The sequence below is a fragment of the Astatotilapia calliptera genome, chromosome 14 (genome assembly GCF_900246225.1).
Source record: "Astatotilapia calliptera chromosome 14, fAstCal1.2, whole genome shotgun sequence".
NCBI lineage: Eukaryota > Metazoa > Chordata > Actinopteri > Cichliformes > Cichlidae > Astatotilapia > Astatotilapia calliptera.
In genome coordinates this window covers 30,738,178-30,751,709 of record NC_039315.1, presented here as the reverse complement: position 1 = coordinate 30,751,709, position 13,532 = coordinate 30,738,178, and the positions used below count along the sequence as shown (strand labels likewise).

The window sequence follows — 13,532 nt, the reverse complement described above, 5'->3', positions numbered from 1 at the left end:
ATTTTCAAATGCAACACATGACACACCAGCTGTGATTAACAACTCTACTCATTAGGATATGAATTATGGCAAGATGAAAGTAAGAGATGATAATGACCAACAGCAGGTCTGAAAAAATCAGATTGCCCCAGCATAAACCTGTGCGGCCATAGTGAATGTTTAATGAGCTCATGGCGATAAAAGAAATGTATACATGCCCTTGATTAAAACTGCAGCTGAGCACAACACTCACACATGTATCTCTGTGGTCTTTAGCTGTGTCAAGTGAGATGACTGGAGAGGTTAAAAAGTCAAGTATTGCAACAGGAAATGTAATGATACAATCTAACAGTCATATTACTTACGTAAAAGAATAAAACAATTTGTTTTTCACATGGTTTAGAATTTTTTATTAATTAATATCTTCTTATACAAAAAAACTAACATAGTTTTATAAGATCAAACAAAGTTTAGAAATAATTGACACGAATGGTTATTAAGGAATAAAAAGCCAGGGATCAAATTTCATAGTAGAACTTGTAATAAACTGTTGAACAAGTAGTTCTTATCAATTTTTGTTCAATGCTGCAAGATGCTTTATATTTCTGGTTTCATATTTTTATATATATATATATATATATATATATATATATATATATATATATACACACACACACACACACACACACACACAATCACTTTTTTTTGGAAAATTGGAAAACCTTAATGTGACTGGAATTATAAGTTGAAATAGCATGTTCTAAGGTCACTGCTCTCTTGGCGGATCCGCATCTTCTTTTTTCTTCCAGAAGCCATCAAAGGAAAAGTAATATAAGAATGGATCTAGACAACAGTTCACAGCACTAAGACATATCAATGGCTTTAATTCAGTAGGTTTAACTGTAACTACACCTACTGACAAAGGTAGGAAACAGATAGTAAACAAAACCAAGTTCATGACAAATATCAGCATTACGTTCATCTTGTTGCTGACCTTTGCAGAGTCACTGAGATGTCTGTGCAGTACCCAAGACACCATAACGGTGCAAACAATGTTGACTGCTAGCATTGCGACTATTAACACAAGATATACATTTGCTATACCTTTAGTTAAACCTGGTTTCCTTTCAGGACTGAAATCAAAACACCAACTGTCGTTGGCACTTTTTGGAAAGTCCAAAGTCTCTGGAACATTCAATACCAGCACAAATAGCCAGACCACTGCTGCTCCTTTCCAGGCATTGGATGAAGTTCGAAGATGGCGTGACCTCAGAGGATAAACCACAGCCAGAAGTCTGTCCACGCTGATGAAAGTAATGAAGAAGGCGCTGGAGCATAGGTTGTTGCGAAAAAGCATTGTGATGAATTGGCACGCCTTATTGCTCAGAGGCCATCTGCGGGTGGCATGAAAGTAGATCCTCATGGGCAAAGAGATGATGACCAGCAGGTCTGATACTGCCAGGTTGACCATGAAGACAGCGTTGGGCGATTGGAGGCTGTGACGACAAAGAAGAATCCACAGTGCGACTGCGTTGAGAGGCAGACCTATCACCATAATGCAGCCAAAGACCCCAGCGTAAACCCTGTCCTCTGTAGTGACATTTGATGCATTCATGATGAAGTTTCTGCCTCCTTATTAACTGAATTGCAGCTGAGCAGCAAACCTTCCACTCTCTGATGATTATCTGTGTGACGTGAGGGTAGATTAGACTAGGGAGTGTGAAATATTGCAACAGGAAATCTGGTGGTGCAATTCGATCGTGGCCACTGACGTTAATAGTTATAACATTTTTAAATGAAATATCGTGTTTGACAAATAACAAACATACTTTTTATACAATCTGACAACATTTAGAACCAATACTATTAACATCCGTGGCCTAGGTTAACTGTAAAAGCTGTATTTTTCCCAACTCCCAATGAAAAACAGGTAGCATTAAAACCAGTTGCAAATTTTTACAATGTTTTTTACTATTTTACAGCTATAAACTAGTTTTACCATGAAAAAGACAAACCAAACAGGCTGCAGGTCTACACCAACGCACAAAAGTGTTTCCACAGTTACGGAGCCAGCTATTTCCTGTTTTTTCCAGTAGTTGTGTTATGAGCTCTCGATTTGGATTTTGCATAGAGACATGTAAACTTGAGACTTCCTGTTTTTCACAAATAAGCTTATTTCATAAAATGTTACAAATAATTAGCAAAAAGTGAATGAATTCTCATAAAACAGCGTAGATTCTTTTGCTATTTAAAGCTTTGATGATGCAGATTAACCTTTTTATGACTCTTAGAGCCTTGAGAAATTCAAGATTGCTCAAAAGCTTTCAAAACCTCACATCGTCTGTAGTTTCTCTACCAGCAAAATGAGCCAGACGAGCGCAGATCCTTTTCAGGTACAGGACAAGGGTCTAAGATGGCATGGCGTCAAAGGAAAAACCAGAGCCATCAGATGTTCCAAGCTGATGACGGGGATGAAGTTTTCACTGAGAGGATGTTGTTAAAGAGCATTGTGATGAACAGTGTGTGAAGAGTTAAAAAGTTTCACTTACAATGTGGTTTGTTTTACGTGCTTGACAGTATCTTGTTCTGCGGTATGGACTTCCGGAGGTCTTTTTTAAACTCTCCAGCAGATAAAGGCAGGTTGTTTCCTCAGTCGTCAAGTGTACAAAATGTACAATAAATCAGCTACAGTCCTGAAGCTTTAAATTTAAAGAATAGTTTTATGAAACTGTGAAGCTAACAAGTCTTTTCTCTATGTATCCCACTGCCTAAGCTTCACAAGTACATTTAACTGACAATTATTGTTGAGTTACTGGTGAAAATGTTGTTGGATTTTATTTATATAGCACCAATTCACAACGACAGTCACCCAAAGGTGCTTTATATTATAAAATAATATTAGAATGAAACCCCCAAAATTGCATGACTCTGATCAAACCTGTGGTAACAGTGGGTAGAAAAAAAGTCCCTTTCTAACAGGAAGAAACCTCCTACAAACCCAGGGTCAGGGAGGGCAGCCATCTGCCACAAATCATTTTGGGGTGAGTGGAAAGACAAGAAAGCAGAGAGAGGCAAGTCAAAAGACACACAATAGTACAATAAGCTCAGTTTCAGAACTTAGGAAGTGGGATATTATGCTTGCACTAAATGAGCATTTTGTGCAATAACAAGTTAGTTCACCAAAAAAAAAAAGAAAAAAATTCATGTCTAGCATCTACATTTCTCCTCCCTTCATTGCATCTTCCATTTTCTTCCAAAAGGAGTCAAAAGAAAAGTAATACAGCAGAGGATCGAAACAGCAGTTAGAAACAGTAAGACACACCAGCGGCATGATTTCTTTGCCATGTGCAGCCATTCCTATAGGCACAGGTAAGAACATGGCAAACAAAACCAAGTTCATGACAAAGACCAGCATAACTTTCATCTTGTTGCTGACCTTTGCAGAGTCACTGAGATGTCTGTGCAGAGTCCAAGACACCATAACGGTGCAAACAAATTAAGTTTGCTGTTTTCAAATGCAACACATGACACACCAGCTGTGATTAACAACTCTACTCATTAGGATATGAATTATGGCAAGATGAAAGTAAGAGATGATAATGACCAACAGCAGGTCTGAAATAATCAGATTGCCCCAGCACAGGGTTCGGCAACCTGCGGCTCCGGAGTCGCATGCGGCTCTTTAGTCCTTATACTGTGGCTCTGTGTGGAAGTGTATTTAATTCATGTTAGTTCTTTTTTAACTTGTAGTTCTAAATTGGAAGATTATTGTGATATTGAAATATAAAAATAAAATTATATTCTATTATTTTTTCATTGCTCAAAATAAGCGTCACACTCGCAGAAGCCGGTGTACCCGCCGAAACACCATGCATTTATCAAGACTTTCAACCCCAGGTAGGCCAATTATGGATCTTCGGATCCACATTATGTCAGCAGCGATTCTCCACCGTGAAGTATGTTAAAAACAAACACCGCTCACGCCTCACAGATGACAACTTACAGTCCTGCGTAGAGATGAAAGTGACTTCGTACAGCCCCGATTTGCAGACGCTGTGCGCAGAGGTTCAGGAGCAGAAGTTCCATTGTAAACATATCACGGCAGACCCGACGATGTTTGCATGAACATGCTTTTCAGCATCTCTTTATTGACCACTTTTCACACACGGTTGTTTACGCATACAGCCGGCTGTAGCTTTTCAGCTCACAGCCCGATACATACCAACACAACAGCATAGATGGCACAGACTTTATGGCGGTCAGGCATGATTGCGGGTGCCACTCAGGTGCGTCCGCCTCCGCTGCAGCAGTGCTGCAGACCACGCCCCACCAGACAAGTTAACCAGGTAAAATACATATTTAGGCAGAATTTTGCAAATATCTATTTTTCATTTTTCAGCAGCATAGTGCTTTTTTTCCAGTTATTTTTTAAAAGTCAGGTCAAGGCTCCAAAAGCCAAAAGGAGATATAAGGGTGGCGGCTCACAACAGTTTTTGTTTGCTACATGGATCATTTTAGTTCAGCATCGTTCCTTTCGTTATATTTCTTTAAGAGTTCAAAATGTGTTAATTACATAAATAAAATGTAATTTTCTCTGTAGCACTTCATGGATTTCATAAGCAACACACTTTAGTTGTTCACACAAAGCATAAAGGTAAAAAAACCCCAATATATTCAGTGTTATCTTCATTTTAGATGTCAGGAAGTATTTGCGGCTCCCAGTGTTTTCAGTGTTGTCCAAAAGGCTCTTTGGGTTTTAAAGGTTGCTGACCCATGCCCCAGCATAAACCTGTGTGGCCATAGTTAATGTTTAATGTGCTCATGGCGATAAAAGAAATATATACATACCCTTGATTAAAACTGCAGCTAAGCACAACACTCACACATGTATCTCTGTGGTCTTTAGCTGTGTCAAGTGAGATGACTGGAGAGGTTAAAAAGTCAACAGGAAATGTAATGATACAATCTAACAGTCGTATCACTTACGTAAAAGAATAAAACAATTTGTTTTTCACATGGTTTAGATGTTTTTTCATTTAATATCTTCCTTTATAAAAGACAAACAGTTGTATAAGATCTAACAAAGTTTAGAAATAATTGACACGAATGGTTATTAAGGAATAAAAAGCCAGGGGATCAAATTTCATAGTAGAACTTGTAACAAAGTCCTCTCGATTTTTGTTCACTGCTGCGCTGCAAGATGCTTTATATTTATGGCTATCTATCTATCTATCTATCTATCTATCTATCTATCTATCTATCTATCTATCTATCTATCTATCTATCTATCTATCTATCTATCTATCTATCTATCTATCTATCTATCTATCTATCTATCTATCTATCCATATATATATATATATATATATATATACATGTGTGTGTGTGTGTATGTGTGATACTTATTGATACTAAAAATTGCTATCAGATTAGATGTCATAGGTGCTGTCTTTACCTTCCTTCTGCACGCAGGCAAGCACACAGCCCCTCTCCTCAGTAGAAGCAGAAATGGCTGAAGTTCAGAACACTTCATGACGAATTTGTTCAGGTCAGGCAGATCAGAACAGTCAGTATGAATGTAAACCTGGTTGATATGCACACTCATTTAAAAGATGTAACTATTAGCAATTACCAGATAGCTGCACTGTTGATCATCCTGGATGAGTATTATCACAATGAAGAGTAATACTGCAACCGACCAGTCACGTTGTGTGATGTCAAAGCTATGCAACGGTGGAAAAAAGAAAACAAAAATACTTTTGTTTATATAAACTCTCTTCTGGAACACATTGTCAATTTTTCAAGTGGGTTTTTTCTAATAATTAATGCAATATAACAAATTCATTATCAAATTAGGTTTGCTTTTTGCCAAATTTAGCTTGCTTTGCTTGTGATAGTTTTTAATAGCATTAGTTAGCTTCTTAGCTAATGCAAACTGAATGCTCTGACAATGTGATTGGTCAGTTGCAATGTTGCAGCTGGACTAACAGTGTTTTGATGATATAGGAACAACACCATCACAGAGGTAACAGATTGTCTCTGTCTGAAGCTGAGAAAAGTCTACCAGCAACTCCACCTTTCCTGTTTACGTGCCTCTATGTCTGTATTCTCAAATGAGCATATTTCCCCAACTATTAATAATTCTTTGAAAACAGAAGAAGTGTTCAAATTTTGCCAAAATTTCCTGATTTTAACAACAAGCCTTTTACATTCTTAGTCCATCATTGTTGTTCGAAGCTCCAGAAACATTTTATTAAACAATTTAAAAAATAAAAACAAAAAAAAAACAATACAGTTGAACAAAATACTTGTCCCATTGCTACACAATCACTTTTTTTTTTTGGAAAATAGGAAAACCATAATATGACTTGAATTATAAGTTGAAATAACATGTCCTAAGGTCACTGCTCTCTTGTCGGATCCGCATCTTCTTTTTTCTTCCAGAAGCCATCAAAGGAAAAGTAATATAAGGCACCCTGGGGCGCCTCTGTCAGTGCGCCCCAGGGTGGCTGTGGCTACAATGTAGCTTGCCATCACCAGTGTGTGAATGTGTGTGTGAATGGGTGGATGACTGGATATGTAAAGCGCTTTGGGGTCCTTAGGGACTAGTAAAGCGCTATATAAATACAGGCCATTTTACCATTTAAGAATGGATCTAGACAACAGTTCACAGCACTAAGACATATCAATGGCTTTAATTCAGTAGGTTTAACTGTAACTACACCTACTGACAAAGGTAGGAAACAGATAGTAAACAAAACCAAGTTTATGACAAATATCAGCATTACGTTCATCTTGTTGTTGATCGCAGAGTCACTGTGATGTCTGTGCAGTACCCAAGACACCATAACGGTCCACACAATGTTGACTGCTAGCATTGTGACTATTAACACAAGATGTACATTTGCTATACCTTTAGTTAAACCTGGTTTCCTTTTAGGACTGAAATCAAAACATCCAGTGTGGTTCTCATTTTTTAAAAAGTCCAAAGTCTCTGGAACATTCAATACCAGCACAAATAGCCAGACTACTGCTGCTCCTTTCCAGGCATTGGATGAAGTTCGAAGATAGCGTGACCTCAGAGGATAAACCACAGCCAGAAGTCTGTCCACGCTGATGAAAGTAATGAAGAAGGCGCTGAAGCGGATGTGATGAATTGGCACGCCATATTGCTCAGAGGCCAGCTGCGGGTGGCGTGAAAGTAGATCCTCATGGGCAAAGAGATGATGACCAGCAGGTCTGATACTGCCAGGTTGACCATGAAGACAGCGTTGGGCGATTGGAGGCTGTGACGACGAAGAAGAATCCACAGTGCGACTGCGTTGAGAGGCAGACCTATCACCATAATGCAGCCAAAGACCCCAGCGTAAACCCTGTCCTCTGTAGTGACATTTGATGCGTTCATGATGAAGTTTCTGCCTCCTTATTAACTGAATTGCAGCTGAGCAGCAAACCTTCCACTCTCTGATGATTATCTGTGTGACGTGAGGGTAGATTAGACTAGGGAGTGTGAAATATTGCAACAGGAAATCTGGTGGTGCAATTCGATCGTGGCCACTGACGTTAATATTTATAACATTTTTAAATGAAATACTTAAATGAAAAACACTTTTTATGCAAACAAAACCAAGTTCATGACAAAGACCAGCATAACTTTCATCTTGTTGCTGACCTTTGCAGAGTCACTGAGATGTCTGTGCAGAGTCCAAGACACCATAACGGTGCAAACAATGTTGACTGTTAGCATTGTGACCAGTAACACAATCTGAAGGTAAATAATTGCTAATCGAGTTTTACTCAATAAAAGCTCGTAAGAGCCATAAGATTTAAAACAGGTAGGTTGAGTGTGGTTCTGCAAATGTTCTAGAAAGTCCAAACTCTCTGGGATATTCACCACCAGCATAAAACTCCAGACGGATGCTGCTCCTTTCCAGGCATTGGACGAGGTTCTTAAATGGCGTGACCTCAGAGGATAAACCACAGCCAGAGCATCGTAATGATGAGGTACGCCATATTGCTCAGAGGCCAGGTGCCTGTGGCATGAAAGTAGATCCTCATGGGTAAAGAGATGATGAGTAGCAGGTCTGAGAATGCCAGGTTGACCACAAAGACAACGTTTGGTGATTTGAGGTTGTGGCGGCAAAGAAGAATCCACAGTGCGACTGCATTGAGAGGTAGACCTATCACCATAATGCAGCCAAAGACCCAAGCATAAACCTGTTCATCTTCTGTGGTGCTGTTTGATGTGTTCATGATGAGAAAAGACGTTCTTTTTGGTCCTTTATGAAGTATTGCAGCCAAGCAGTGAACATGTCCTTCTGTGCTCTTCATCTGTGCTACGTGAGGAGAGCTAGCATGGAACAGGAAACTCTGGTTGTGGTTGCTGACGTAAATTAAGTTTGCTGTTTTCAAATGCAACACATGACACACCAGCTGATATTAACAACTCTACTGATTAGGATATGAATTATGGCAAGATGAAAGTAAGAGATGATAATGACCAACAGCAGGTCTGAAATAATCAGATTGCCCCAGCACAGGGTTCGCATGCGGCTCTTTAGTCCTTATACTGTGGCTCTGTGTGGTTTGGGAAAATAAATTAGATGTATTTAGCTGAAGTGCAGCTATTCTCCACCGTGAACTATGTTAAAAACAAACACCGCTCACGCCTCACAGATGACAACTTACAGTCCTGCGTAAAGATGAAAGTGAATTCGTACAGCCCCGATTTACAGACGCTGTGTGCAGAGGTTCGGGAGCAGAAGTCCCATTGTAAACATACTACGGCAGACCCGATGATGTTTGCATGTACAGTGGGGCAAAAAAGTATTTAGTCAGCCACCGATTGTGCAAGTTCCCCCACTTAAAATGATGACAGAGGTCAGTAATTTGCACCAGAGATACACTTCAACTGTGAGAGACAGAATGTGAAAAAAAAATCCATGAATTCACATGGTAGGATTTGTAAAGAATTTATTCGTAAATTAGGGTGGAAAATAAGTATTTGGTCACCTCAAACAAGGAAAATCTCTGGCTCTCACAGACCTGTAACGTCTTCTGTAAGAAGCTTTTCTGTCCCCCACTCGTTACCTGTATGAATGGCACCTGTTTGAACTCATCATCTGTATAAAAGACACCTGTCCACAGCCTCAAACAGTCAGACTCCAAACTCCGCCATGGCCAAGACCAAAGAGCGTTCGAAGGCCACCAGGAAAAGTATTGTAGACCTGCACCAGACTGGGAAGAGTGAATCTACAATAGGCAAGCAGCTTGGTGTGAAAAAATCAACTGTGGGAGCAATCATCAGAAAATGGAAGACATACAAGACCACTGATAATCTCCCTCGATCTGGGGCGCCACGCAAGATCTCATCCCGTGGGGTCAAAATGATCATGAGAACGGTGAGCAAAGATCCCAGAACCACACGGGGGGACCTGGTGAATGACCTGCAGAGAGCTGGGACCAAAGTAACAAAGGTCACCATCAGTAACACACTACAACGGCAGGGAATCAAATCCCGCAGTGCCAGACGTGTTCCGCTGCTGAAGCCAGTGCATGTCCAGGCCCGTCTGAAGTTTGCCAGAGAGCACATGGATGATACAGCAGAGGATTGGGAGAATGTCATGTGGTCAGATGAAACCAAAGTAGAACTTTTTGGTATAAACTCAACTCGTTGTGTTTGGAGGAAGAAGAACACTGAGTTGCATCCCAAGAACACCATACCTACTGTGAAGCATGGGGGTGGAAACATCATGCTATGGGGCTGTTTTTCTGCCAAGGGGACAGGACGACTGATCCGTGTTAAGGACATAATGAATGGGGCCATGTATCGTGAGATTTTGAGCCAAAACCTCCTTCCATCAGTGAGAACTTTGAAGATGAAACGAGGCTGGGTCTTCCAACATGACAATGATCCAAAACACACCGCCCGGGCAACAAAGGAGTGGCTCCGTAAGAAGCATTTGAAAGTCCTGGAGTGGCCTAGCCAGTCTCCAGACCTCAACCCCATAGAAAATCTGTGGCGGGAGTTGAAAGTCCGTGTTGCTCGGCGACAGCCCCAAAACATCACTGCTCTCGAGAAGATCTGCATGGAGGAATGGGCCAAAATACCAGCTACTGTGTGTGCAAACCTGGTAAAGACCTATAGTAAACGTTTGACCTCTGTTATTGCCAACAAAGGTTATGTTACAAAGTATTGAGTTATATTTTTGTTATTGACCAAATACTTATTTTCCACCCATTTACGAATAAATTCTTTACAAATCCTATCATGTGGATTCATGGATTTTTTTTTCACATTCTGTCTCTCACAGTTGAAGTGTACCTGTGGTGCAAATTACTGACCTCTGTCATCATTTTAAGTGGGGGAACTTGCACAATCGGTGGCTGACTAAATACTTTTTTGCCCCACTGTACATGCTTTTCAGCATCTCTTTACTGACCACTTTTCACACACGGTTGCTGTATGCATACAGCTGGTTTTGTGCCAAAAAGTGATTGTCTGCCAAAAACTGATTTCCGGTATTTGCCAAAAACTTATTGCTTGTATTTAGACTGTTATAAATAACTTTTGGTGTATAATATGTGAAACATATGTCAAATATATCCCTCATTAATAACATCACATCGTCTTGAGCAATAAACAACATTCCTGTAATAAGGTAGAAGCCGCAATCAGTTTTTGGCAGTGAGTTTTATGTATCCTTCATTTGTGCATCCATCCATCCATTCGCTTCCGCTTATCCTTTTCAGGGTCGCAGGGGTCGCTGGAGCCTATCCCAGCTGTCATAGGGCGAGAGGCGGGGTACATTAAAAATGTCTCTTTTAAGAGTAATCTGGCCAAGAGGACAGCTGAAATTGCAACAAATGCAAAAATAGTTCTGTAAATATATTTTAAGTTGACAAAAGGGAGCTGATTGATTATAATGTAAGTACAATAAGAGAGTCACAAAGATACTTGAGAAACAGGTAATTTTTAAATTTTATATATGACCCCTTTGTAATACCTGTTTACCAAAGTCTATCTAGTGTAACCAAGTGGTTGGCGGGGTTATGAAAGAAATAATAAAATGACAGTACCACCAGGGGGGAATTTTGCCACGGCCGCTGGTAGATCCTCAGTTCGACTCTGCGAGCCAGCCCACAGCTGGAGCAGGTTTTGATTGCCCGTAGCCCCACTCAGTCTCATGCAACTCTCCACAACTGGGAGAAAAAGGGGAGGCAGTACCAGTTTTGTAGCACCAGCCCGATATCCAGCTGAGGATCGCCATAGCCAGCCGCAAAAGCAGGAGTGAAACAATAGTCTAGAAGGGGCTTAGAGTGAGACCCAAAGCCCCCAGGGGCGAGGCGAGGCAAAGTAGCAGGAACAAAACTGGACAGCCAACAGAACGGAACACAAAGCAAAACAAGACAAGACAGCAGCTAGGCAGGCGTCTCGATTCTTCGCTTAAAATCAGGCAGTTGGTCCCTGAGAGGGTGCGGCAGCAATCAAACCCTACAAACAAAAGGGCAAAGATAACCTTAATCTTCCATCCATCCATCCATCGTCATCCGCTTTGTCCGGGGTCGGGTTGCGGGGGCAGCAGCCTAAGCAAAGAGGCCCAGACCTCCCTCTCCCCAGCCACCTCCTCCAGCTTGTCCGGGGGAATACCAAGGCGTTCCCAGGCCAGCCGAGAGATATAATCTCTCCAGCGTGTCCTGGGTCTGCCCCTGGGCCTCCTCCCGGTGGGACATGCCTGGAACACCTCACCCAGGAGGCGCCCAGGGGGCATCCTTGTCAGATGCCCGAACCACCTCAGCTGGCTCCTCCTTAATCTTCTGATTTACAAATACAAGCAGCTATAATATAAGCGGCTTACCCCAAGACTGGAGGCGCTGTACTGCACGGTGGACGCAACTCAAACGCGTCTCTCCACCATGGCTGGAGTAAAGAAAAGAGAAACAGCCGTGCTGTAGCGGGCCACACTATCTGATCGCCTCGGTAAATTAAACAATAGGCCAGCATTTACTGCTGTGTTGCGCCAGAAGCTCGGGAGGAATGAACCAACAAAAAAAACGGCTTCCCTTTATACAGACAGTCACCACCCTGTAATCAATATGCAGGTGGGTTCCTAATTATCCCAATCACATGATACAAGGAGCGAGTGCATCGGAAATAGAGGGAGAGAAGGTGAAGCGAGCAAGCAAAGAACCAGCGAGAGAGACGCACACAACCCATCCGGCCACATCTACCCCCCCTTTTTGCATTGGCGCCCTGACAATGACTCAAGGAAGCACTAACACCATGGCCTGAATATGGCAAGCTGAGCATTAGCGACTGGTCCGGATTCAGCAGGGCATGGCAAGTGATGGATGTTAGAGTGCTGATCAGCTGTGGAGCGTGCTGTTCTCCGCAATTGTGGCTACTCACCTCAGACTGTCTGACCGAGCCTGAGGAAGAATCTGGGGGAGCAGAGGTCGGGGGTACTACAGGTGTCACGGCCTGGGGGTTCAGCTGGTCGCTGATCAGCTGTCTCCTGTCTCCCCCTCTTTTTCTCTAGTCCTCTCTCTCTCTCTCTTCTCCGCTTTCTCGCCAGGGCTGAACTCATTATGGGTTCACGCCCTTGGCCCACGCCCTCGGAGGAAGAAACACCTGTGCCTTATCAGTGTGGTATTTAAGAGGGGAAGCAACGGCTGTTCTTCGCTGGATCGTTGCGAGAATCGCGTCAGTGAAAGTCGAGCGCCCCAGCAAGTATTTTCCCATGCAGTGTATGTGTACAGCATTTAACAAGCGTCTCTTTGTGTACAGATTCCCTGGACTGTTCCCCGGGTGTGCGAGTGGATTCGTGTCTGGATTGTGTGGAGTAAGACGAGCGTGTTCCCCTGGATTTTCCCCGGAGCCCTGCCCCCTTCACCTTTTGTACATAGCACTGCCTCGCACCCCCTTGTAAATAGCACTACCTCATATCTGTGTATATACTCTCTCTTTGGACATTGTTCTACAATAAATTTCCTTGTGTGCATCATCCCCGGAGTCCAGCGCGTGAGTCCACCCCGTACGTCGTGACAACAGGCACATTGGAAATAAGCCTGGGCTCCACCGATGGGACTGTAGTGGTGTCGGGAAATGACACCATGGGTGCCGCAGGATGTGAGGGCACCTCAGGGATGAGGAGCCACAACTCATCGTCACTCAGATAGGTCCGCTCTAAATCTCCAGGCTCCCCCCAGACCCAGTAATGGCACTATTTGGTGTAGCTACAGTTAAAAACTTAAATAATAAACAAATTTGTGCTCTGAGTTTTATAACATTGCTTGCAAGACGCCTTATACTTCTAAATTGGAAAAATAAAGCCCCCCCAACTCATTCTGCTTTATTAAGAGACACAATGTATCATTTACAGTTGGAGAAAATTAAATTTTCATTAAGAGATAATGTTAAACAGTTTTACCTAATTTGGCAACCCTTTATAGATTACTTTAATAAGTAAAACTGGGAGGTATGGCCTCCTCCCATATCTGCCCCAAGAATATATATATGGGTCTACGCAGGTGTTGTTTTTTTTTTTTTTTTT

At 42.0% G+C, this 13,532-nt stretch overlaps 1 protein-coding gene and 2 pseudogenes across 1 annotated transcript; all 3 read right to left on the bottom strand.

The window, feature by feature from the left end:
* Nucleotides 1-661: 661 nt before the first annotated feature.
* LOC113036698 (lysophosphatidic acid receptor 6-like) lies at nucleotides 662-2,432 on the bottom strand. The gene is made up of 2 exons (XM_026193139.1): nucleotides 2,316-2,432; nucleotides 662-1,664 (listed from the first exon to the last, which is right to left on the bottom strand). Exon 2 carries the CDS (start codon nucleotides 1,592-1,594, stop codon nucleotides 746-748), a length of 849 nt encoding a protein of 282 aa, XP_026048924.1. The 5' UTR covers nucleotides 1,595-1,664; nucleotides 2,316-2,432; the 3' UTR covers nucleotides 662-745.
* Nucleotides 2,433-3,193: 761 nt separating this feature from the next.
* LOC113036469 (lysophosphatidic acid receptor 6-like) lies at nucleotides 3,194-7,574 on the bottom strand (annotated as a pseudogene).
* LOC113036470 (lysophosphatidic acid receptor 6-like) lies at nucleotides 7,574-8,325 on the bottom strand (annotated as a pseudogene).
* Between the last annotated feature and the right edge of the window lie 5,207 nt (nucleotides 8,326-13,532).